The sequence below is a fragment of the Sus scrofa genome, chromosome 9 (genome assembly GCF_000003025.6).
Source record: "Sus scrofa isolate TJ Tabasco breed Duroc chromosome 9, Sscrofa11.1, whole genome shotgun sequence".
Taxonomy (NCBI): domain Eukaryota; kingdom Metazoa; phylum Chordata; class Mammalia; order Artiodactyla; family Suidae; genus Sus; species Sus scrofa.
The window spans coordinates 97,113,564-97,139,611 of record NC_010451.4 but is presented as its reverse complement, the minus strand read 5'-3'; the positions used below and the strand labels follow the sequence as shown (position 1 = coordinate 97,139,611).

Genomic DNA, 26,048 nt, shown 5'->3' with positions numbered 1-26,048 from the left:
GATAACGAATCTGACTAGGAACCATGACGTTTGTGGGTACAATCCCTGGCCTCGCTCAGTGGGTTAAGGAGCCAGCAGTGCCATGAGCTGTGGTGTAGGTTGCAGACACGGCTTGGATCTGGCCTTGTTGTGGCTGTGACATAGACCTGCGGCTACAGCACTGATTAGACCCCTAGCCTGGCAATCTCCATATGCCACAGGTGCAGCCCTAGAAAAATATAAAAAAACAAACATAACAAAACAACAACAACAACAAAAAACCAACAATTGTTACATATAGGTGGGAGATACTTGGATGTTTATTACCTTTGTTTTCAATCTGAATGTTAAGTATTTATGTATTTGCTATACTTTTATCTTTACCTTTCTCTATGTTTGAGGCATTTCACAAAACAAACAACCTTTTAAACATATAAATATTTAAACCCCAAAACATAATCAAGCAATTGGTTACTTATGCAAATACCATGACTAAAGGTGAACTTGAATTTAAGGGAACTCACTCCATGTTGTCCCTTCTTCCGGGGAGGAACTCTCTCTATAAACATGCATCTACTAACTCAACCAGCTCCCCCACTGCCAATATCAATTTTGCTGCTCTACTATTTATATTTTCTCATTTTTTTCCACAGTCTTAAATGACACCATATAGCCAGATATGATAAAAAAAGAAACATAAAATTTAAAGCATAATTCCTTACCTATATTTTATCACTGATTTTTTTTTCTATGAACTATCATATTAGACCTGTATCACCATGAATCACTTTAAATGACAAACCTCTAGGGCTAGTTAACTGTCCTTATATTAACTGCTCTCATTCTTTTTGACAAGTGTCATAGCCAAAGCCAATGCAAATTTTATTCACCTGTTTCTTTCTTTATTCAAATATTTATTGAGCAACTTCTACTTAGTATGTACCACTAAACAAAAGAGACAAAAAACCTTGTCCTTATGGAGATGACATTTTGCTTCCAAATGTCAGAGAGGAAACAGGTTAAGGCATACTGTAATTTCAAGATTATCATAGATATATAAAAAGTATGTGATGATATTGCGATGAGTCTTTTTTTCCTTTCTTCCAGCAAGTTCCCCCTCAAATTTCCAACCCCCAATTTTTTTGGTTGTATTTGGTTTCATCAGTAAAATGTGACATCACTTTGCAATGTGAACAATGGTGCTTCTTGCATGGCTAGCCAGCAGGCTCTCACTCTACCGTTGGACCACTGAAAACTTAGAGCACGACCATGGCACATCTACTGTGATTGACATCAACACACATTCTATACTGTTCTCATTCCAAAATCAATTTTTTTTCATAGTTTATCAATGTAGGGAGTTCCCTCTGTGGCAGAGCAGAAACGAATCCGACTAGAATCCATGAGGATGTGGGTTCAAACCCTGGCCTCGCTCAGTGGGTCGGGGATCCAGAGTTGCTGTGAGCTGTGGTGTAGGTCACAGACACAACTCAGATCCCGCCATTGCTGTGGCCGTGCTGTAGGCCAGCAGTTGCAGCTCCGATTCGACCCCTAGCCTAGGAACTTCCATATGCCATGGGTGCAGCCCTAAAAAGCCAAAAAAAAAAAAAAAAGGTTTATCAATGTATATGACTATGTCTCCAAAGAAGCAGACAAGGGAGAGTTAGGTAAAGAGATGTGGAAAACACAGGTCACTGCTTCTTCCCCAGGACACAATTCTGCTTTTCTCTTACTACACCCTGTTTCTGAACAGATGCCACTGGACCATCTTTTATCCTTCTAATGACCACATTTTCTTCATTTTGCTAAACAGCACATAAGACATTTGATCCCTCAATGTTCTTCCTCTCTGAGAGAACACAGGTGAAAATCACTGCAGCTTTCACAATATGAAAAGCTTTTTATCCTCTTAGGATTTTTTGTTTTAGAAACAGCCTTTTTTTTTTTTTTTAATTTATTTAATTCTACTGGCAAAATGTGTTGAAAATAGAAGTGAGTTTGGTGTCAGAACTTAATCTACTACTGAACACAGCCGTGTTCCCAATTCCCTGATTCGGCCGAAAAACAAAAACAACCAAAGCTTCCTATACATTGAGAAAACAAAAAAGTCCACATCCGGCCCTGTCATTAACATCATGAACCATCCTTCACTTCTTTGCAAAGTAGCAAGGGAGAGTAAAGAGCAGTAAGAGCACCTCTGCCCTCTCAGTCATGTGAGTTAGAAACCCTGTTATATTTGTACTGCATTCTCAATTATTCCTCAAGTGTGTCTGTCTGTGCTGCTTGTGAAAGGAAATTTCCCATTGGTTCGTTCTCATTTTCAAACCCACTGTTCCTGATCTGGCCTTTGTCATTTCTCAAATACCTTACATCTCCACCAAATATAACCTATTTAAAACAAACCACCACAGAAGGGGTTGACTCTAACTCTTCCATTCAAAGCTCAATGCCTCTCTAATAACTGTGAAATAAAGGTAAATTTATTTTGCCAGAAATTAAAAATAAATGCCTTTGTTAGTGTTCCTGTGACAGCACTTGCATAACTCTATCTCCAGGGCCATATTTCCCAAAAGACTGTAAAAAACAAATGATACAAACTTCCTGGTATAGTCCAATCCTTTAGTCATTATAGATGTCCACAAATATTTTTTAGTTGGTCTGAATTAAAGAAATTAATTTAAAGTGTTTATGCTCTTCAAGCTACACCATTTCTGTGCTTATTCTGTTCATCCCCACTGTTTACCTAGCCTGAATGGCAGGCTTGTGCCTTCACTTTCTAGTCACATGCCATTCTCTCTTCCCTGTCCTTCTGGCCATGGACCATCTATCCTCATTTTGATTCAAAACTGAAGAAACTCCCAATAACTACCATACCTGTTAACCATACATATTTAGCACTTGGAGACAACCACTGTCTTGTTTCACTTCTAAAATTAAATGTTTATCTATAACTCTGAGCCAAGATGAACCTCAGTTTACTACCATCATTGCCTCAGACACCTGCAACCAGTTCCATATGGTGCCCATATCTGTAATACTGCTGGTTTCCCTAGTTCTGCATGATTGGGTCTTCATTCCACTATAGCCATGAATGAGATCTTAGATTTTAATTCTTAACACTTCTTCCCTATGCTACAGAAATCAGACAATACCCAAGGCCAAATCTAATTCCAAAGAAGTGCACCAATGCTTCATAAATGACTTCCCAGGTCCCCCGACACAAGTGGTACCCACTTCCTAATACTGACACCCAACCAAACACATCCATTTGATAAATAATTGGAGAAATGGAAGAAACAATACCAGGGAAGCCCACAACTGTACTAATATGTCCCAGAAGGACTCTGACCTCCAATATACAAGCACTAAAATGAAACAATCTATGTTAGATAAATACGTCATGTCTTAACTACTCCTAAATTCTAGATTTTACATAACAAGTAAGGAAAAAAATAGGCATCTTTTGCTTTCCCCACCTACAGGCTTACTTCGAGAAAGTAAATAAATGGAATTCGAGATCTGGAGACACAATTGTTTAGTGAGCTACTCTAATTCAATTAGCTCCAGGGAACGGAACAAAAGAAAGGCATAAAATTGTTCATTCAGTCTGGTGACTTAATATGCTACATAAATGGAGGTAGAAAGCCAACCAGGATTTCTGCTCATTTTGAGGTCACTGTGTTATCTTAACACAGACCTACTTATACTTATTAACACATCTATTTAATCCAATCCTCTTGGTTCCCTTTTACTGAACCTTTGTTATGTACCAGGGCTGAGTCATGAGAAATACCGTAATACAACTTCACTAACTAAGGCTTTTGCTAGATAATCATAAATGTCTTATTAAATGTTTCAAGGGGTACCACTTGAAAGTTTAATTGTGAATTTCACAGGGTCAATTAATGATGCCACTTTCAAAAAAGTATCAAAACTACTGATTACTGAAAAATTAGATTCTTAAGAGTCTTCATTTAATAATAATTTAAGACATTAACTCAATACATCTAAGCAATAAGGTGAGCTGATAAATGTTGGGGTTCCAAAATTAAAGCATATTCTTGCTTGGAACTATTATTAATCTATTTGACCTCAAAAGAGAATGGAAGCTTCTCATCAAAGTAAAAACAGTCCAGAAGGCATAATGACTAACAGCCACCCTTCAATGTGCTCCAAACTGGACATTTTAAACCCCAAATCTACATAAGATTAATAATGGAATATCTGCTTAACAACATAGCATCACACTAGGAATAACGGAATATCTAAAGAACAAACACAATATAGGGATTTATACTTGCCAGTTTTCATACCACTCACATTAGTTCATGAACACAATTTCTTCAGTCATACATTCATCCTGCCCTTAAACTAAAAAATCTGTTATTTTCATACTTCTTGATGTATCACAACTAAACTCTTCTACAAACCAAGGCATCTAAATGTACCATTTACTCCATCAAGGCAGTATTCTCTTTCTTTCTTGAGTTATGATTTGGTACTTCTCTTCCATTTACCTATATGCTTCCTGTCCTTTATAGTCCACGATAACCTTCCTCCTTTACCACTTAGTATTACAGTATCCACTAAGGTCTGCCCCTTCTCAACTATTACTACTATAATTTGAACTACAGTATTTAGACTGAAACAGACATTGCTTTAAATTTTTTTTTCCAATTACTTCTCCTCTCCTCATAAAAACTCTTAAAGAAATCAAGCACTTCTTATGAGTACCCTTATTTTAACTATTACTTAACAATGAATTATTCTAAACTTTTTTCCTATTTCTCATCAAATTTTCTTCCAATATTTATTGAACATATTATCTACATATTATTTCATCACTCTTACTGTTTTGAATGACACAGAAAATGTAATTAAACAACATATATTAGACAATAATGTATAATATTATAAAGAGAAACCCAAGCTAAAGTTTGATTCACAGATTATACTTTCTGCTATTCCAGTGATGCCCAAATCACGTGACCTCCTCCTCGGAGGCAGCTACTCGCTGACAGCAGTTTGGCTGCAGATGGCTCACTGCAGTCGACATCTTTAGCTATGCATATTAAAGCACAATTTATTTTGGTTAAAAACTAGACATTAGCATTCCTCAGAACTGTGATGACATGCTCAGCAACTTGGTGAAACAGTTGTATTTAAGATGATCCAATTCAGAATTTGAATGGATAACTTTCTAAAACTGTGGATTACACTTTCTGCTGCATAATTCAGAAGCCGTTAACAAACCTTGCGAAACGTAACCTAAACATGCATTTTTTTCTTCATGAAGCATAAAACTGTTCACCAAAGGCTAGCAATAACATTTATAACTCCTCACAAAATAAGATCAAATCATAAAAGCAAACTTTGTCAGTGCAATCCAAAACAAGGAAATCAACCCTTTTACCAAAATATAATTACGAATAATTACAGCACACAGGCATGAAAATACATGTCTTTTTTTTTTTTTTTTTTTTTTTGGTCTTTTTAGGGCTGCACATGTGGCATACGAATTTCCCAGGCTAGGGGTCAAATCTGAGCTGCAGCTTCTGGCCTACACCACAGCAACAGCAACACCAGATCCAAGCCACATGTGTGACCTATAGCACAGCTCATGGCAATGCCGGATCCTTAACCCACTGAGTGAGGCCAGGAATCAAACCCGCATCCGCATGGATACTAGTCGGATTCACTCCCGCTGAGCATAGCAGAAACTCCCTGAGTTCTATTCTTAACAGTGAGCAAAGTTATCAACTTCATCATCTATATTTTCAAAATCTATCAGAGTGACTGGCTCAGAGTAGGAGCCCACAGCTTTCTAAAGAACAAAAAAAGAACTCAGCAATATAAGACTCTGGTTTGAGCAAAGGTGAGTAGAAAGGGATAAATCAGTCCTCTTGGATCTCAATTTTTTTACACTAAATTTCAAAAATAAACTCTGCCAAGAAGGTTATTTTTTTATAAAATAAGGTTGATTTAGAATGTTATGTTGATTTCAGGTGTATAGCAAAGTGATTCATTCATATGTACATATATCTTGAGATTCTTTACCATTGAAGGGTATTACAATATGTTGAATATAGTTCCCTGTGCTATACAGTAGGTCTTTGTTTTTTATCTATTTTATATATAGTAGTGTGTATCTGTTATTCCCAAACTCCTAATTTATCCCTCTCACCTCCTTTCCCCTTTGGTAACTGTAAGTTTGTTTTCTATGTCTGTGAGTTTCAAGAAGGTTAATTTCTTTTTAACTTTAAGAATATATAAAATCCTCCCTCCCTCTCTCTCCCCCCTTTCTCTCTCTGTAACCCAGAAATTTAGGAAATGATCTATTTAAAAACAATGTGATCCCCTATTTAAAAAGATGCTATGAGTGTCAGTGGGAATTTCCATATGCTGCAGGTGCAGCCCTAAAGAGACAGAAAAAAAAAAAAAAAAGCTAAATTTTGGGTCTGCAGATCTAGCTTCTTATATGGGCCCCATTGCTAAATAATTGTGTCCTTGCAAGTCACTTAAATTCTTAACCTAGTTTCTCAGTGCCAGAGTTAACAATGATGGCACTATTAGAATTTTATAAAGATTAATAATAATAATGTTTTAGTTTCAGTTTCAAAGCCCTTCCACTTACATTGCCAATGTGGTTTTTTACTTTATTTATGACAAGTCTCATATCATAAATAAGGAAAGTAAATACACGGAAAAAAATGCCCGGCCCAAATAACAGTAAGAGTAAAGTAAGAAAAAGTTAAGAAACAACATGCATAGTGAAGTTGCTGCTTCCTTATCAAAGTTAACTAGAACTACTTTTAAGTGAATTCATAGAAATATTGACAAGAGTACACATGTATGAAGGGTAGAGGTAGGACTACAACTCAGATCTCTGGATGCCTGACCAATGCTTTGGATACCGGCATTACTTCAGTGAAAATAACTATAAACTTCAACTAGATTTTTCACATCTTTGCCTTCACTGTAGTACTTCTGAAAGCTGTGTAAGAGCCTAATTTTCTAAACTAATTAAGATATGGAACATGGGAGAGTGTTAAGTATGTGATTTGTTATATTTCTCCAGGCATGTGAACAATAAGCAAGTTAACCCATCACTATATTAAGTTTACTGATCCAATAAATGATTCTGTTAGTTGTGGGTATCTGCTTTCACAGTAGAACGTCTGTTCTTACTAAGGTATACAGATCATCATTCTAGTTGCAATAATATGTAGTAACAGGCTTAGGCGATCTTATAAAAGCTGGATACACAGAAAAACACCTGAACCATTAGCCACTTAAAAGCTGAAAGTGAAAAAAGACTTCGGGGAGCTCCTGCTGTGGCACAGAGGCTCAAGAATCCCAGTGCATTGGCTCGGGTTGCTGTGGAAGTGTAAGTTTGATCTCCAACCTGGCACAGTGGGTTAAAGGATCCAAAGTTGCTGCAAGTGCAGCATAGGTCGCAGCCTTGACTCATATTCAATAACTAGCCTGGAAACTTTCAAAAAACTCTGGTTCTAATGATTAAACTTATGGGTAGAGCATGATGAATATATATCTATTCTATAGGAGGAACATTCAGGTCATGAAGAAAGTGCTGCAAACTGGACCTCCTTGAAATGAGAGCTAAACAAACATGGCACTTGTGAACATATTTAAGTAATGTGGATTTTCAAAGGATTGTTTCTATTCTAAATTCATGAGGAAATTATTTTAAATAAAGAAATTGGTTATAGTTAGGGTATTTTTGTTTTAAATACTATTTAAGATACCATATATATTTTTAGAGAATAGAAAGAAAAAAACCCACAATTTCCTTTACCATCTAAAACACTTAGGTTTAAAATCAAGGGACTTTATTCCTCTTTATTGGATTCATATAAAAGTGCTGTCAATTGAAGTACACACGGCTGTGACAAGCAAGGGTCAAATGAAAAAACTGACCAAATTTGGTGTCACAGGCATAAGCTACTTCAAATTATCATAGTCATTTAGAACCAAAAATTCTTGGCATTTCACCAAAGAAATGGTAGAATGCCAAGGCTAAAGAAGAAAATCAAGAATCTGTCACCCATTCTTTCACATCATGCATTGTTTAACCAATCATATCATGAATGAGGATTCTTTAAATTACTCAAGAGTTCATTACAAGATGAATTTACAAGGTCAAAAAAATAGTACAAAAAGATATGGTATTAAAAGTTAAAAGCCTTTCTTTCTGCCATCAAGTGTTACTCTTCAGAATCGGTGTTAACTTTTGCTTTGATTTTTTATGGTTGCCATGATAATATCAAATAATAATTTTATTTATAAATTTAAAAAATCATGTAGTTTCTCCTTCTATAAAAGCTGCATTTTTTCAAAGTACAACCTAATCACTTATTTTAGGGCTGTCTTAAGCAATATCTAAGAAATAAAATTTCATGTATTATTATAAATTTTAAATAACACAAATTTGTGCATTTCATTTGTATACCATCTAATATCATCTCACATTCCATCACTGTTATGCAATTATGTTTTTGAAAAAAAAAATGATTTAAGGTCTTTCTAGTTTTCTTCCTTTCTGGGGTAGAATCAGTTATTCCATACCATTCTTTTAATTTTCCATTTTAACTCTTACAGTGATTGTAATGTGTATATATATACACACACACACATACACACATCTACATACACATTTGTACCTGTACACATAGATGTACAGATGGCTAGAAGACAAGGATTTTTATGGACTCTTTTTAAGTGTGAAAAAATTCTTAAGTTTCCCTCACACTGTCTCTTGTTCTCTTGCCTAGACACAGAATTCATCTTATCACCATCTATAGAAATTTAAAGAAATTGATCCCTATCTGCTGCCGGATTTCTTGTCTTTTTGTAGATGACAACGCTTTTCTCTGTGGAAGTCTTTCAGGTTTTCTCCTTATCCTTGGAAATCTGATTATGTACCTACCAGACCTTTTAGTCATCTTGCTTGGCCACTGGTGGATCTGTATAATCTGAAGACCTCCAGCTTTCTTTAGCTCAGAGAAATATTCTAGAGCTTGCCTCCATAGTCTTGATCCTTGACCCTTTCGTTCTGGAAATCTTAGAGCTCTTAGATATCACTTCTGTGATTTTTAATACTTCTCTTAAAGCCCCAAAACTCCCAGAGTCCTAAGGGAGCCCAGGACTTCAGATACCACCTCACCAAAATGTTTTCAACTCTATGGGCAAGAGTTTAGTAAGGGGGCGGAAGGTCTCGGAATTCTATACATTCCTGGGTATACTCCCACTCGTTCCTTTCTCACTCCTCCACACTTGGAGCTTAAGTTAGAACTATACACAAAATTAGGCACTTAGTCCAGATCCCTAAGTCATCCACCAACAACCAGATCCTAAATCCCCCAATGAGAGGGGTTGAGGGGACCCCCACCACCACATCACCATCTCTCCTGTGGTCCAGGCTATAATCTTCTCCTACTTCATTTTTCTCCATAGCACTTATCTGTCACACTGTATGTTTTATTTATTTGCCACTCTTACTAGAATACACATTCCATGAGAGAAGAATTTCTATTTTGTTCACTCTTACATCGAGGACAGTCTATCACAGTGCCTGAAACACAGGAGGTGCTCAGCTAAATAACTGAATAATTTGTTCTATAAGCTAGGAAAACTCTGGGTCTTTTCCAGATCATCAACTGGGCCTATTTCTACAAGCAATCAGCCCACTGAAATTTGAGGGTAGCAATTATAGATAAAATACCCTCTTTTCTCAGAAAGAAAAAGAATTTTTATAAATTCTTTATATTTCCTAAATAGACTCTCTTCTCAGGTGTTTTGTTTCATTTTGTTTTTCACTTGTTCATCTATGTCCTTCACGTGGTATTATTACTAAAATGTCAAGTTAGTCTCTCAACCCACTCATTTATAGTGACTGTCTCTATTATTTAGAATGGATAATCAAGAGAGGTTGTTCTGTATGGGCAGTTCTGCTTCCCCAGTGGTCTCCCTTCAATGAGTAGAAACAGGAAGGCAGAGAGACTGTTCAAAGTAAGGAAGGTTTTACTAAGAGGGTATCAGATTTAGGGCATTTGACTCCTGGCTGAGCAGCATCATATTGGTTTGTTTTCTCCTTTGTATCACTCTCTTGTAGGAGATGAGCATTATTTCTTATTCTCTTTTGAAAGCCCTAGTTTTCTCATGAGGGTCCTTCCTCAAGTATTTCATTCCTTTATTTGGAGAATTCTTTGGCTTTAGCCTGGCATGAAGAAAAATAAAGCCTCTCCCTACCTGCTCTTTTACTGGAGATTAGAAGAATCCATTTCTATTTGATCCTATTGTAGTTCTTTATCACATAATCACTACCCACAGCCCACTATTGTTTTCTGTATTCCTTTTTTCTTTTTCTTTTTCTTTTTTTATTTTTTCCTGCTTTTTAGAGCTGCACTTGCAGCACATGGAAGCTCCCAGGCTGGGGTCGAATCCGAGCTGCAGCTGCTGGCCTACACCATAGCCACAGCAACATGGGATCCGAGCCACATCTTCAACCTACACCACAGCTTGTGGCAATGCCGGGCCCTTAACTCACTGAGCAAGGCCAGGGATCAAACCCACATCCTCCTGGTTACTACTCATGTTCTTAACCCAATGAGTAATAACAGGAACTCCCATTTTCTGTAATTCTTTTTTTTTTTTTTTTTTTTTGCTTTTTAAGGCTGTATCCATGGCATATGGAGGTTCCCAGGCCAGGGGTCACATCGGACCTACAGCTGCCAGTCTACACAGTCACAGCAATGCAGGATCTGAGCCGAGTCCGTGACCTGCACCACAGTTCTCGGCAACACCAGATCCTTAACCCAGTGAGCAAGGCCAGGGATCAAACCCACAACCTCATGGTTCCTAGAAGGATTCATTTCCCCTGTGCCACAATGGGAACTGCTACTTTCTGTAATTCTTGATGCCTAGCTTAGAGCTTCACTGAGGCTCCCTCAGGAATCCACCTAATAGTGGTTTCCTCAGCTCATTCTGTTACCTCCTTCTCATGTTCTTTCTCTCTTCTAGAAATACTTCAACCTGCCAATTTTTGTTATTGATGGCTTTCCTATTTCCTAGAACTACTTTATTTTTTATGAGTATTTTTAATTTTTTTATTGTTGTTTGTATTAGTTCATTTATTTTTAAATTTACCAATTTATTTTTAATTCATTTACACATTATTTTAGTTTTTAATTTTTTAAGTATATAACTACTATACTTTTGATCTTTTAAAAGTGGGAACTTTAGAGACACTTGTGCTCAGTCCTTTTTATGACGAACTATGTCATGGTCTTTGCTTAGAACTTGGGGTGACAAAACACTTTTGTACTAAAATAGCAAGCAACTAAAAAGAGCACCACTCCTTTTCTAAAAGTTATTTCTGCTGCTGCATCCCCAGGAGTATCTTAGTGCTTTCTGCCTCCACTGCTTCCAGCCTCCTGACATCTGGCATAGCTCTACTCTTTTCTCAACACATTTTTCTCCCTCAGTTTCACTTACTGAAAGCAGGAAGCAGATCCACCTATAAGACGTGGCTAGTTAAGTCATTTTACCAAACCTGAAAATTTTCATTTTTAGTTTTGTTTTGCTTTTTTAGGTATTTTAATAAAACATGGAAGTTGAAGTATGTTTGTTTTTCAGTTTTTGTTTTTTAGCTACTGAGAGATGGTCATATTTTTGTTAAATAAAGTATCTAGTTCATCGTGATCAAATAATATGACCAAAAAAAAAAAAAAACCAAAAAAAAAAAAAACACCCCACCTAAATCCACTTTCATCACTACCATTTGGTTCATTACCAACATTCTAAAAAATGACAAGTCATTTCATATACTATGAAATTTCCTAAGAGCCAGGAAAATTATCAGACATGAGAAACCAAGAATTTAAATCACTTCCTAGATCTATCTAGCCCCAGGCAACTCACCAAAAGAGATAAAGTAAATCATCAACAATAACAAAAACAAGAAACATTTTTGTGTTTATAAAGCGAATATTCGGTTTCTGTTTCAGAAAGCAAACCCAAAGAGTGGAGTTGTACTGTTGAGACTAATTCCATTAATGGACTAGCTACAAACTCCTCACGGCGTCAAAAGTCTAGGCTTGGGGCCAATGGATTTTTAAGGTTTATTTGGAACAGCCCACATCTTGAAAGCTACCAGAAAGGATCATTAATTTAAACACCATCCTCTTCACACAGATGTCTAGATATGAACGTGTATGGGGTGTGTGTGTGTGTCAGGTTGGCCAGGACACACACATACACAGTGTATGTAAAGCCAGTAAATTTAGTTAGGAAAGTACAAGTCCCCTTTCCTGAAGCTTGTGTCTGAGTGTCATCACCTCTCCAGTCCTTCTTCCTCAGACATGGTAGTCATTTAAGAGCCAAGATGTTTACAACAAAGTCATAATTCTGCACTGGCAACAAAAAATATTAGAGAAAGTCACCTGGTCTTTTCAAGGAGGGATATAAGAGACCAGGATTTTAATTTACCCAATAGATTATCAAAGTAATAATATAGAAAATTACTTGCATATAAACTCAAGTTTGAAAATGAATTCATGTAAATTAAAGTACTATATATAATGTCCAGCCTCTGTGTCTGTTCTATATTGAAAACTCTTTACTCAATCTGAATGTCTGAAGACAATTTGACCCAGAGTGGTTCATCCTCTTTAGAAGATGCACAGAAGTTTACCTTTCTTTTTTTGTTTGTTTGCTTTTGCTTTTTAGGGCTGTACCTGCAGCTATGGAGGTTCCTAGGCTAGAGATCGAATCAGAGCTACAGGTGCCGGCCTACACCATAGCCACAGCAATGCCAGATCCTAGCCACATCTTCAACCTACACCACACCTCATGGCAACACCAGATATCTAACCCACTGAATGAGGTCAGAGATTGAATCTGCATCCTCATGGATACTGGTTGGGTTCATTACTGCTGGGACACAATAGGAACTCCAAGAGAAGGAAAAGTTTACATTTTCACAGATACATAAACAGTTTAGAAGTGGTAACAGTTCTCAAAATTTCATCGATCTTATCTCTTGATACAAAAGCTCTCAACCTCTATCCAGAGATCTAACTTCCCAATCTGACCTCCTAGTAATTCAGGAGTTTCAGGAACTGGCCACTTGGTGGACAGGATTAGGGAAGGTGCCTTCCTATAGTTCAGAGTAAGAACTTGGATCACATTTCTCTTTATGGGGAAAAAAAAAAAACATTAAAGTGACATGTTACTATGAATACTGTAGATCAAATGCTATGTCAAATAAATAGATCAAATTACTATTTCAGAATCCTTAATTCATGATATTTTATCTACATAGATACACAATGGAATACTACTCAGTCATAAAAAAGAATACAATAATGGCATTTGCAGCAACATGGATGGAACTAGGGACTCTCATACTGAGTGAAGTTAAGTCAGAAAAAGAAAGAATATAAGGTACAAATGAGCTTTCCGCAGAAAAGAAAATCATGGACTTGGAGAATAGACTTGTGGTTGTCAAGGGGCAGGGGGAAGGAGTGGGGTGGTTGGGGAACTTGGGGTTAATAGATACAAATTACTGCCTTTGGAATGGATTAGCAATGAGATCCTGCTGTGTAGCACTGGGAACTATAGTCACTTATGATGGAGCATGATAATGTGTGAAAATAGAATGTGTACATGCATGTGTAACTGGGTCACCATGCTGCACAGTAGAAAAAAAATTGTATTGGGGAAATAACTATTAAAAAATAATAATAAAAAATAAAAGTAAAAAAAAAAGAAAAAAGAACCTGAGAGTAAACTTTAAAAATCAACTCTGTTTAAAATACTGAGATTATCCATGGTGCATTTCATTGCAACTTCAAAAAGCACTTCATATACTGAAAAATACCTTCTCATATAAATGGTCAGTTAATCCTCCTAGCAACCCAATGTGTTTAGCAGAGAACATGTTATTGCCATTGTTCAAATGTTATCATTATTAACAGAAAGTGTAAATAACTCACCCAAGTTCATCTCGTCAATAATGAGCATGCTCTCTTTTTTTTAGCCAGTAAGACCCTCTACCTGTCCCTACATTCCCAACTCCTGTCATGTGTGTCCAAGTTATTATTATCCTCAAATACTTCTGTTTCCATGGTATCCCCACAGTGATGGTCTCTTCCTCTGATGTTATAGCACTTCATCTCCTTACCTTGAGTAAGTGGATTTGGAATCAGAAGATTTAGTTTACATTCTACTTGGTTATTTACTATCAAGATGAGCCTAAAAAATAAACTAACCATAGTAACCACCTGAACACCAGTTTTCTCATTAGTATAATAGTTAGAAAAGAACAGAATATATGCCCATAGAATTACTGGGAAATTTAATTTTGATGAAACAAATAGGAAAGAACTATGTGAACTGTAAAGCCCTATACAAAGTTACTTTTTTATAGATTTATGTTTTCCTTTCTTATCTACAACTTTTACTTTCCCTTCTTTCTGGTTGAAGGAAGACTTGATTCTACCCACTATTTGTTAGCACTTCACAACTAGGCTTTTTATACACATTTGTAAAAATGAATGAAGGACTGAATGTATGGCTATATTAATCAAGGTAAGTTTCATAAAGCAGAATTCTCACTGCTACCGACTAAATGTAGAAGCCAAATCTGACTTCAGCTTCTCTCCAATCTCCTTTCCCATTTCTTCCCCACCACTTCAGCTAACCTAAGTTTATTTCCTGATTTCCTAAATGCACCCTGCCTTATTCTGACTCTAGGTCTTAGACCAATCATTACCGCCTTCCATGACCTTTATCTGCTGAAATAATCTCTATCTTATATACCCAGCACAAATTCCATTTTCTCCATGAAGCTTTCCTTAATCTCAGCCACTGGAAATGGTACTTCCTACTGTAAAGTCCACAATGTTTGCTCATGTCTCTCACAGCTTTTATTATTTGACCACATATTATATTTCCTTGTGCATGCATTCTCTACCCTAGTACATTTGGATCATGTTAAGATTGGCATTATGTGTTACTTATCTTTATATCCTACCAAACATGTAGTTAAATGTCTTCTATATTACAGGTACTCAAATAATGTATGTGGCTTAATGGTCCAACTACATGTTTCTGCCTTTTAAACTGCCACAAAAACAGGAAAAAACATTTTATGAAATGATCACCTACTGTTTGAAGTCATTATTAATGCACATATTATTACCATATCAAAATGGTATATTATGGGCAAAAACACATCAAAAACTTCTATTTATACAATGGGATACTACTCAGCTATAAAAAAGAATAAAATTTTGCCATTTTCAGCAAACTGGGTGGACCCGAAGTGCATTATGCTAAGTGAAATAAGTCAGACAAAGACAAATACTGCATGATATCACTTTTACCTGGAATATTAAAAAAAAAAAATACAACAAACTACTGACTGTAACAAAGAAAACATAGACACACAAATACAGCAATCAAACTAGCGGCTATCAGTGGGGAGAAGAAGGGGGAGGAGCAGCATGGGAGTAAGGGATTAAGAGCAATAGACTATTACGTATAAATAAGGTACATGGATACACTGTACAACATGGGAATAGAGCAAATACTTTACAATAACTATAAAAAGAGTATAGCCTCTAAGAATGTGAATCACTATACTGTACACTCATAAAATAGAATATACATCAACTATAAGTCAATAAAATGTTTTAAAATAAAAAAAATCTAAAAAACAAAGTTTTAGATTAAAAAACTACAAATATGTAAACAATTTATAATCATATTTCTTCCATTTTCTCCATAACTTAATGTTCTTATTAACTGCAATTTTATCATTAAAATATGTCTTATTTAAAAAGTTAAAGTATTCAATATGACTTCTGGTAAAAAGAGTAAAGGGTACTTTAGCAAAATAAGCAAGGTTGACCCATTTTTAATGTACATCATTTTCATCTTTCATCACAGAAAGTAATCAAACTAATGTAACATCTACCAATAATCATCCCTGTTGCTATTATCAGCTCAGAGATGCCATTTATAACAAGGGTAGAGAAGTCTCCTCTTTCACAGATATTTAAATCACATAATCCTGCACTGCCTGCTGCTTTCATTCCTTCCTGGGCTGTTCGCAGACATAATGCACACACAGCCCACTAACAGCTGTTCTCCAGATGGACTCAGGTTTCTGTGCCTTCTCATCGGGTAGGGGCTACTGCACCTCCTTTAAAATTATATTCTTTTAGACACCAAGCCTTTTAATGCTCACTTAATTTCTCTTATTATACCATTTTCACTGTATTATTCCCCAACTCCAGAGAATTTCTGAATTCTTCTGCTGTTTTACAGTTTTTGTCCCTTCCCCCTGAACATCCCCAAATCTCCACCTATTAAAATGCTATTTTATTCAAGGCCATCTAGTGCTGAGTTAACATTAACTGACTTGCTGAGAATGACTTTTGTATCCTGAATCAGAGTACACAACCTTGAACTCATTGGTGTGACGACTGGCCCTTTCATGATTTGGTCTGTCAGGAAGGCTTACCCAAAGACTTCGAGTTATAAAAAGACTTGGAGTTATAAACTGTGATCTTTCTGAGATGACATCCATTGATGCTGAACCTGCTCTAATGCCTTCTTCGTTTTATGAACCGACTTATGCTGTTACGAATGACTCTCAACTAATGAGGGAAGCATGTTTTCACAAGCAATAGCAAAAACCACCGGCAGGAGATGGTGATGTGCAGTTTGAGAGAATGTATTCCAATTTATATTCAAATTGTATTTAGAATATGAAAACGTTGTCCACTTTTTTTCCCCAGAATAAAAAGGGTCCCATTCGAGAATATCATTATTAAGAGTACCATGGTAGGAGGAGCATGAATTGAAAAGTTAATGTAATATCGTTGTGTAATACATAAAAGTGTGGATTTTACACAAAGACGGCAATGAGTAAGTGCTTAGCAACCTTCAATCAATTCATATTTGTTTTATAGGTCAAATTAATCAGAAATTATGGTAATGTTTTGGAGAAATATTATAATTAGAGAAAATGTTGACATTTTCTAATTTACATTTGACAGAGAAGAAAAAGACGAGTAGGAAGGAAGGCGAGAAAGAGAAAACAACTAGAGAAAAACACTGCCGTCCTGTCATATCAGTGATAAACTAAGCACCATTTGTAGAAGATGATGACACAGTTTAAGAGCGTGAACACAGTGAATAAATGCACTTACCTCAGTTAAATGAGGATTGGGATTAAAACCACAGAGGCTACAAACAGTGGTTTGACACTCAGTGCATGTGTTAAAATTGGCCTTTTCTGGAACATGCAACAGAAGTTCAGTGGTATTGCAAAGAGGACAGATGGTTTTAGGGAGGCCTTGTACTGGAGTCCGCCCTACAGATGGAAAAGTTGGTGGCTGAAGAGGTTTTCCAGTTCCTGTTTGGCTTACTGGTTTTTCAGGTTGCTGAGCAGAGGGCTTTGCAGTGCCAGGCTGTTGAGAAGGGGGTTTTGCTGAGCCAGGCTGTTGAGAAGGGGGTTTTTCTGGGCCAGGCTGTTGAGGAGGAGGCTTTGTAGAGCCAGGCTGTTGAGGAGGGGGCTTTGCTGGGCCAGGCTGTGGAGAAGCAGGCTTTGCTGGGCCAGGCTGCTGAGGAGGGGGTTTTGCTGGGCCAGGCTGTTGAGGAGGCGGCTTTGTAGAGCCAGGCTGTTGAGGAGGGGGCTTTGCTGGGCGTGGCTGTTGAGGAGGAGGCTTTGTTGGGCCAGGTTGAGTCTTTGCAGGCCCAGGTGGCTGAGCTGGAGACTGTGGTCCAGGTTGATGAGCTGGGGATTTCAGCGTCCCTGGCTGTTGGGCAGTGGGCTTTGCTAACCCTGGCTGCTGAACTGGAGTCTTTGCAGGCCCAGGAGGCTGAGCTGGAGACTTTGGCCCAGGCTGCTGAGCTGCAGGCTTCGTTGTCCCTGGTGGCTGGGCTGGGGGCTTTGCTGTCCCTGGCTGTTGAGCTAGGGTCTTTGCTGGCCCTGGCTGCTGAGCTGAGGGCTTTCCAGGGCCAGGCTGTGGTGTGGAAAGTTTTTCAGATCCAGGCTGCTGGGCTGGAGGTTTTCCAGGACTTACTTGCTGAATAGGTGGCTTGGATGGGCTTTGCAGTGAGGGTTTAACTGATTCTCCTCTTGCTGTGTCTGTTTGTTTAGTCTGAGGCCTGGCTGCATCTCTTTGAAGTGGCAGTTTTGCCTGGTCTGTCTGAGGAACCTGGGTAAGCCCCTGAGTTGGCCTTCCTGCTTCTGGAGGTTGTGATTTCATTTTTTCTGGCTGCTGAGAAGCTGCAGATTTGGGAGAACCATCCTGCTGAAGCGGGGCCCTCACAGGTCCTTGCTGCTTAGGAACTGGCTTGGGTGACTGTTGTTGTAATGGAGGCTTTGTGATTCCTTCAGGTTTTCCTGGTTCCTTCTGAGCTACTTTTTGTTTCTTGGCAGCTTCTTCCTGGGAGGCATCAGGGTCTGATATCAAATCAAAAGGATTGAATTTATTTACAACAGAGGAGACAGCACTTAAAGGGTTAACCTCTGAGAGGAAGCCAGGCATCATACTAGACTTGTGCTCTTCCTTAAAATCAGTTCTGGATTTCGATTCTTTCAAGCTAATAGTGGAAGGACTCCTTCCGGGCAATTTCTGCTCTGACCTCAGTGTGTCTGTAGTTCTGCTTTTACTGAGACCAGGCTGAACTGGACGCCCAGGGTCCGGTGGTTTTCCTGGTTGCTTTGGAGGATGACTACTATCCAACTCTTGTTTCCTAGAAAAAGGAAACAAAAAGAAGTGAAAATAATGGAAATTAACCCAAATCGAAATAATATTCAGAAGCTGTTACTTTCTTACATCTTCAAAATTATGAATGTATAAATATAATTAAAATCTATTTTTGCAGCATCCTATAAGTGGCCACAAAATTTTTAATCTTTGTTGCTTTCTTTATATGGGTACAGATAGATTTTCAACACAGAGTTGAAAATAGGGGGGAAAACGCAATACCTGTTACTGTAAGTAATGACATGTTAAGATATGTAGTTAGAAAGTATAATAAAAAATAATTTACATTTACACTTAACAGAATCTTTCATAATTAAAGCCAATTTAAATATATTAACTCAACAAATCAATGAAAAGCCATGTCCTAGTACATTCATGCTCACAGAATGTATCCTTTTCGACCAAAAGTTATGGTCAAAGAATGTTAGTTTCCCAAATACTTGAATTTTAAGAAGTGAAAATATTCCTTTTAAAATGAGCTTGCTGCAACTGTGTTTTGGTTTTGTTTTTGCTTTTTGCTTAATACTAGAATTTATATTAGCTACATAAGACACACAACATGACATCAGGAAATACAGGATGCCTTTTATAGTACTTGGAGAAAGTTAATAATCTATTCAATTATACACTACTCTGTGCAAAAAAAAAAAGGGGGGGAATATCCATCAAATATTGTCCTTATTAAACTTTATATAAAATTATGTAAGAATTTCTACTTTAATTAGAAAATCTTGTGAAGCAATTCTATCTTCCCTGTGGAAGAACTGGGTTATATCATTCAATTATTTTTCCAATAGCATTCTTAATCTGAGATCTCTCAATACAACAAGAAGATGCTCAAAGCATCTTGAGATACAGTCTGATACACAAATAGCAACAAGCTGATTGTGACCCTGTTTTTGAAAAGTACTGTTTCTTTCTTTGGATGAAGAAAATACATAATTACCTCTACTTAATGTTTCCTGCATTTACTATGACCACTGGTAGAGTATTAGATATTATTTTTGACAATGACTTAGAAATGTAACAAGTAATTAATTTGCAAATTACTTTTAACTCACAAATACACAAGATGAATTATTAAAGCTAGTTTTGGAAACTTGATCAATTTTAAATGACTATGATTAAATAGTTAAAATACTCATTTTTCATATACACTTTTAGTTAAAAATCAAGTATATTAATTTTTAATTATGCTATTCTTTACTGATAAAGTTGCAACTAAAATGAACATGCTATGTTAAAATTTTGGGGTAAATCAAATTATAAGTATTTGATATATGTAATGTCAATTTTAGAAAGGGTTTCTTTTTAATTAAAAGAAAAAAGATAAACAGGATTCAGTAGCACTTAAAATATGAGATGATAACAATAAAGTTCTATACATTTTAATTTGTTTTGTCAAAATTTATCTACTAATGGACCAAACTATACCTTTATTTCAGGTCATCTGGTACTTAACGTGAATTAAGTTTCTGAAATTCCCTTAATGACAAAGAAATGTAATTTTCTAATAAAAGAGGAATAAGCAGAATTCTTAGTTCTGGGAATTTCCTCCAGGAAAAAAAGTTATAAAAACTTTAGTTACCACTATGTCTCTGAAGACTGAATTTAAATTAGGAACTAAAACTATTACCCTGGTTGATTCCAACAGTTCTAAGATATTTCTTTAAAACACACAGCTACATATTTCCATTTGGGGAAAATAATTTTGAATGTTTCTTTACAGCCCTCTCCATGTGCTTCCTTCTATATGAAAGACAGAGGAGCCATAACAAATAAAATAGATGATCTTCACATTATTCTAGAAATGTCCCATACTCAATTAATAAATTTTACCACCCCCATAAGGGGCACATGCTTAAGAACTATGTTATAAAAGGGACTACCCTACCAGTAGTTATTTAGGCATTTTATTGAAGAAATCTATATTTAAACAGAGTACCCCCAAAAACTATTCTTAACTAAATTGTATGGTCTTAAAATACTATTAAATGTAATCCCTGGTTTTGTGATAATATATCACTCAAACCAACATATGTACAAATAAAAAAATAAACATATCGAAATACCAAGTATGTGTGACAACAATAAACATCGAAAGTTAAGCAAGCCACTTGCATCAGAAATTATAACTGCATGTACTTTATAAGTATTAAGTTGTATTACAGAAGCCCCCTTGTGAAAATATATATTGGCTCTAAAGACTATAAATGAAATCTCATTTTAGGTGCCATAATTATGTAAATAAACCTAAGACATGGAGATTTGGGAGGAAGAAAAAGAAAAGACAATCACTAAGAGAGGATATTGACTTAATACCAAAAATTTAAAAGTATCTTAGCTAACTCTGGTCTTTTGATGAATTTTTGTTTCGTATTAACAGTTGTTCTGTTAAAAAGAATGACTAAAATGCAATCTGTGTCTTGTGTACTAGACTGTGAACTCCTAAGGAGAGAACGTGTTTTACTCTCTTTGCATTACTAGAACCAAACCTGGTAACTAGCAGATAAGTATTAATATTTGATGAAACAATGAAGAAACAATTGAACAATAACAGTGAGTGAACAAATGAATGAACATATCGGGTTTTTGTCTCACTCTAGATTAATGTTTCTTGAATTCTTTTCACTTTAAATTCTTTTACAGGTCTTCTGAGATATAAATGGAAACATTCTATATTCATTTTAGAACCCAGACTTGGCTTGCTGCTCTAGGAAGACAAACAGTTGTGGAGGTGTCTACCTAGTGGGGGAGGCCTAAAGGCATGCTAAAGAAAATAACCAATTCAATAGAATTCTTATGAAATAGTCTACTAATCAGAAGTGTTTTTAAGTAAAGCTCTTCTCATATGAAATATCAGTGATTCTAAATAGGATGAGTAGACGAAATTATAAATTTGGATTTCCCTGGGTCGACAATGAATTAAAAATACATGAGCATTTCATTTGTAAGGTGTAACTTCTAGCCTGTAATTACCCATGTTTTATACAACCTCTCTTTTCATTTTTTCTTATCATTCTCAGATTAGAATTTTTCTTTCACAGGTTAACAGAAAAATTCAGCTACAAATGAGATAAACATGAATAACTCTAAGAATACAAAAGCAGTTGGAATATTAAGATATATTTTAAATGTAACACAACAAGCAATGACACTTGACAGTGTTTAGTCATAAAATTTTATAATACTAGAGATATAAGCAACTCTAGGAATGTCTATTCATTACTATATTGTAGAGGATACTAGGACTTAGGCTAAAAGATTAATTTAAGGTTATAAAACTAGTTTAGTTACAGGAATCTTATGTCCTAACTCCTGGGTGTGGTGAGGGCAGGATTTCCACGAGATGGCACTGACTTCCATGTAAAAGAATACAGATATATCAAAATAACTCATAACAATGAATAATTCAATATACATCTTGTCTGCAGCCATCATGGCCAGTGCCATTCACTGTTGATATTAATATTACTATTCTTTATACCTATAGGGTACCTTCAAATTAAAATCTGATCAAAAATGTCCCTGTCCATTTTTAATTGATCTTTACAATGGCTCTACAAGATAGGTGAGGTAAGTGTCACCTGCCTTCTTTAGATGCAAAGGAAACTTAGGCACATATAACTAAGAAGCATATATAATTTTCCATGAGTCAGTCAAAATTAATAGAATAAGGTCCCTGGGCTCTCAACCTTTATTTCATTAAAAAAAATCAAATCCCACTATGACTAATTCACAGAACTTAACCTCTTAAAACTTGAAATAATTTGGATATGCTTTTAGAAATTTACTTAAATTAGTATATTTCTAAAAACCTAAATGATAAACCAAGTATTTATTTGGTTATCACATATAGGGATAATTAATTCTTCCAAAATGATTTACCTTATAGAAATCTTCAGTAAAATATAAACAGATTATAAAAATCAAACATATATTGATTATATATTTTGGACTAAGCTTTCAAAAATTACTATGTAGGCCACAGATAACCTACTGATAAGAACTCAACCATAACGAAATTACCGATGGAGAACTTTAAAAGTATGCTAATATAAATACTGCATAAAACACTGTATTTTCATAGGCTGAAATGCCAATTTTTAGCCATCCTCTGAACAGGAGTAAGGAATTTAAAAATCAAAGCTTGCACATTTCTTGGTATTGGTAGCCAGCATGCTAAACCTGTTGCTTGTGTCTCTTAGGAAAAACTGTAGAAGAGCTGGCATACATTTCTAAAAGGTTAATAAAAGTACTGTACATCATTATTAGCCTATAAAAATTTGGCATATGAACATTCAAAATTTTTTCTAAGTCGGGCTTTAATCAGTAAACAAAAATAGTACATATCATAAACTCTGTTCTTAAGGGAATGGATAAGAAAGGCTTATTAAATCCCTCACTAAAAGGATATTTCCCAAAAAGAAAACAATATATTCAATATAAAAAGCTAGTTTTTACTAGTAGTATGGGTTTCCCTTCAAGAAAATATGGTTTTCACCTGATGGATTTTATCTATTTAAGATTTTATGTGAAAAATATTGTTACTATCCACAAAACATTTTATATTTATCCTATACTAAATACACTATAGATACCTGATAAATTATATGCATGTGCTTACATTAGATTCTAAGTTAAAGTGTTTTTATTTTATGAAGTACACACTAAGAGTCTATGGCTATATCCAGATCTTTCATATTTCCAATATCTCTAATGAAAATTGTAGGTTATCATAAAGCAGGAATGGTTTCAGCACCATGGACAGAAAACTAATCTGTAAGGGAGGGTGCAAAGTTAGTTTGTTTACAATAATAAAGGCAGGGCAGGCACAATGATTACACCCTCTTAGTACTCTAATTAGAAAACAACTAATTTATTAGGATAGAGGAGAATGGAGAGCTAGAGAGGGAAATGAATACATTAATATTACAGATTAGCTCTTAATTGCCTGTGCAAGTTGCTCGTCGCTATGTCTTTAAAAGTATGCATTGGAAACTAATTTTAAGATAATACAAATTCTCATGTTCTTCTATAAACTGTAAGACATTTTTCCATATAAAAGAGCAGCGGTTTAAAAAAATAGCATATGCTAATTCATAAATACATGTATAGCACCTGCACTGCTACGACCAAACCATCTGGTTAAAGCCACTATACATTGTAGGGTTCCTCGCTGAATATAAAAGGTGTATTCATTCTAGGTCTTCTACCTAAGCAGATCCTGTTCTCCTCTGGGGGTAGGGAGTGAAGGAAAGACAAATCATCTCCAGAGGAATTAAAGCTATTATTACAGAAATATTTAGGCATCATTCACAGAGAAAAAGACCTCAAAATGACTGAGGAGGTTTAAAGAGAGACAGGTAAACACTCAAGCTCTATTCATTCCCTAACACGTCCGTTTTGTACTAATGGAAGACTTCCAGATTAGTAAAACACTGGAGGGCGTCTCTCCACTCCACCCTAGAGGGAAAAGGTTCCAAAAGGCCAAAAATCACAACCTAAAATCACAGTTCCAAGAATGCAACCCTTGACTATCCCACCAGAAACTCTATAATGCATCATTTTTATTCTGCCTAACAGAGGTTTATGATCTCTTTATCGGCACCTCATTAGGGAGAATAAAATGAATAGAGGCGACATATATGTACTGCTGTGCTGGCACATATGTGCACGAAAAGCTGTACATATATGCCTGGACATATATATCATGCTGTGCGTGCCTGTGCATGGAAGGCGGCTCCGCAGCGGCAGGGGGAACGCTTCCCTTGGGCAGCCCCTGCGCCCTTGACATGACAGCGGCGATCTGTCTCCTCTCCTCTTCGCTCAGCTGGCTCAGATCCGCCTCCATGCCGGCCGGGATCACCGTTTGCAAGGGGCTCCCCGCCCCGCCAGCCCCTCCTCCGGCGGCCGCCGCCGCCGCCGCCGCCGCCAACCCTTCCGGTAGCCCTTCCCCTTCCAAGCTCGCCTCGTTGCCCATGGCTTAGGGAAACTCGGGGCCGCCGCGCTCCCTCCTTGCACTGCGTCCCCGCCGGGAAGCCGGCGGCCCGAGGAGCTACCGGAGCTGGGGTCCGCCGCGGGGCGTGCAGGCGGCGGAGTCCCTGGGCTCGGGACCCGGCAGAGCTGCCCAAAACGCCAGGCGGGGATTAGTCCCGTTTGCAGGTGATGCCTGAAACCATTGCCTCCTCCATGTTGGACCACGCCAGGAAACCTTTGCAGAAGACAACTCCCGACGCCGCCTCAGCGCCCCGAGCCGGGGAGAAGCAGATCAGAGCGGTGCCAACTGGGCGCCGTCCGTCCCTCCCACCGCGCCCCGCCTCCTCGCCCGCGCCCTCGCAGTGCGCATGCCCTTATCGAAACAGGTGATGCCCGCGCCCGCGCCCATCCCGCTCTGCGTCGCTCCGTATCTTTCCTCACTCACAGCACCGATTTAAAGGAGCCCAGCGAAAGCACAGCTAAAAATCCGAACGAAACAGCCGACGTTTCTTTCAGGCATATTTCAGGATGCCTCAACCTGAGTTTTAGCCGACTGCATTCAAGGGGACCGAGAAGAGGTTGGAGGGGAAGTATCTGTTCCCATCTTTGACTCCTGGGATTTGTAGTTTCTTTTCTTTTTTTTTTTAAGGAGGGGCTTTGAAAGATCCTAGGAGTGGGTTCAGGTAACTGGAGATTAATTGGAGATGCCTTTGGGACACATTTCCCAAAAGGAGCTAAAACTAGCCTTTTCATTTAGAACTCTCCAGGAATAATTATTTTAGAATCGTAGATGCACTGTCAGTAAACAGTTGGGTTTTTAAACCACAGAGAAGTAAAGGATTTGGGGAAAATTGTGCATCGGATATTGTAGTAAGATCCAGATTGTAGAATATTGAAATGTTACAGTAGTGTGAAATTTTGAAAAGTGCCCTTAGACCCTTTTTTGTATATCTGGGCTCAGAAGGCTAATTTTTATAGTCACACATCTGGCTAGCATCAGAGGTATAACTAATATGCACTGTTTCTATGCCCTACCCACACCCAACATACACTCTTTTCTTGCTACTACGTTTCTTAGAAGGGAATGTTTTAGTTCAGCACTGGATCCAGAGCCTCAATTTTCTACTTACCTTTCCTAACAGTGAACTGAATGTTCCAATTCTTGAAGTTAAAACCAAAAGCTAACAACTGAAAACAAACCAAAAAAAAGTTAAAAGCAAAAGCTAACAACAATAGATATGAGTAAGTTGATTTAGAAAGTTTCCAAATTTTTGTAATAATCAC

The 26,048-nt window shown here is 37.0% G+C and overlaps 1 protein-coding gene across 1 annotated transcript in view; it reads right to left on the bottom strand.

The window, feature by feature from the left end:
* Positions 1–25,109, bottom strand: part of PCLO (piccolo presynaptic cytomatrix protein) — a 398,579-nt gene extending 373,470 nt beyond the window's left edge. The window contains 2 exon segments of the mRNA XM_021063484.1: positions 17,220–18,771; positions 24,512–25,109. Of these exon segments, the coding sequence (XP_020919143.1) occupies positions 17,220–18,771; positions 24,512–24,768 (1,809 nt within the window). The 5' untranslated portion in view covers positions 24,769–25,109.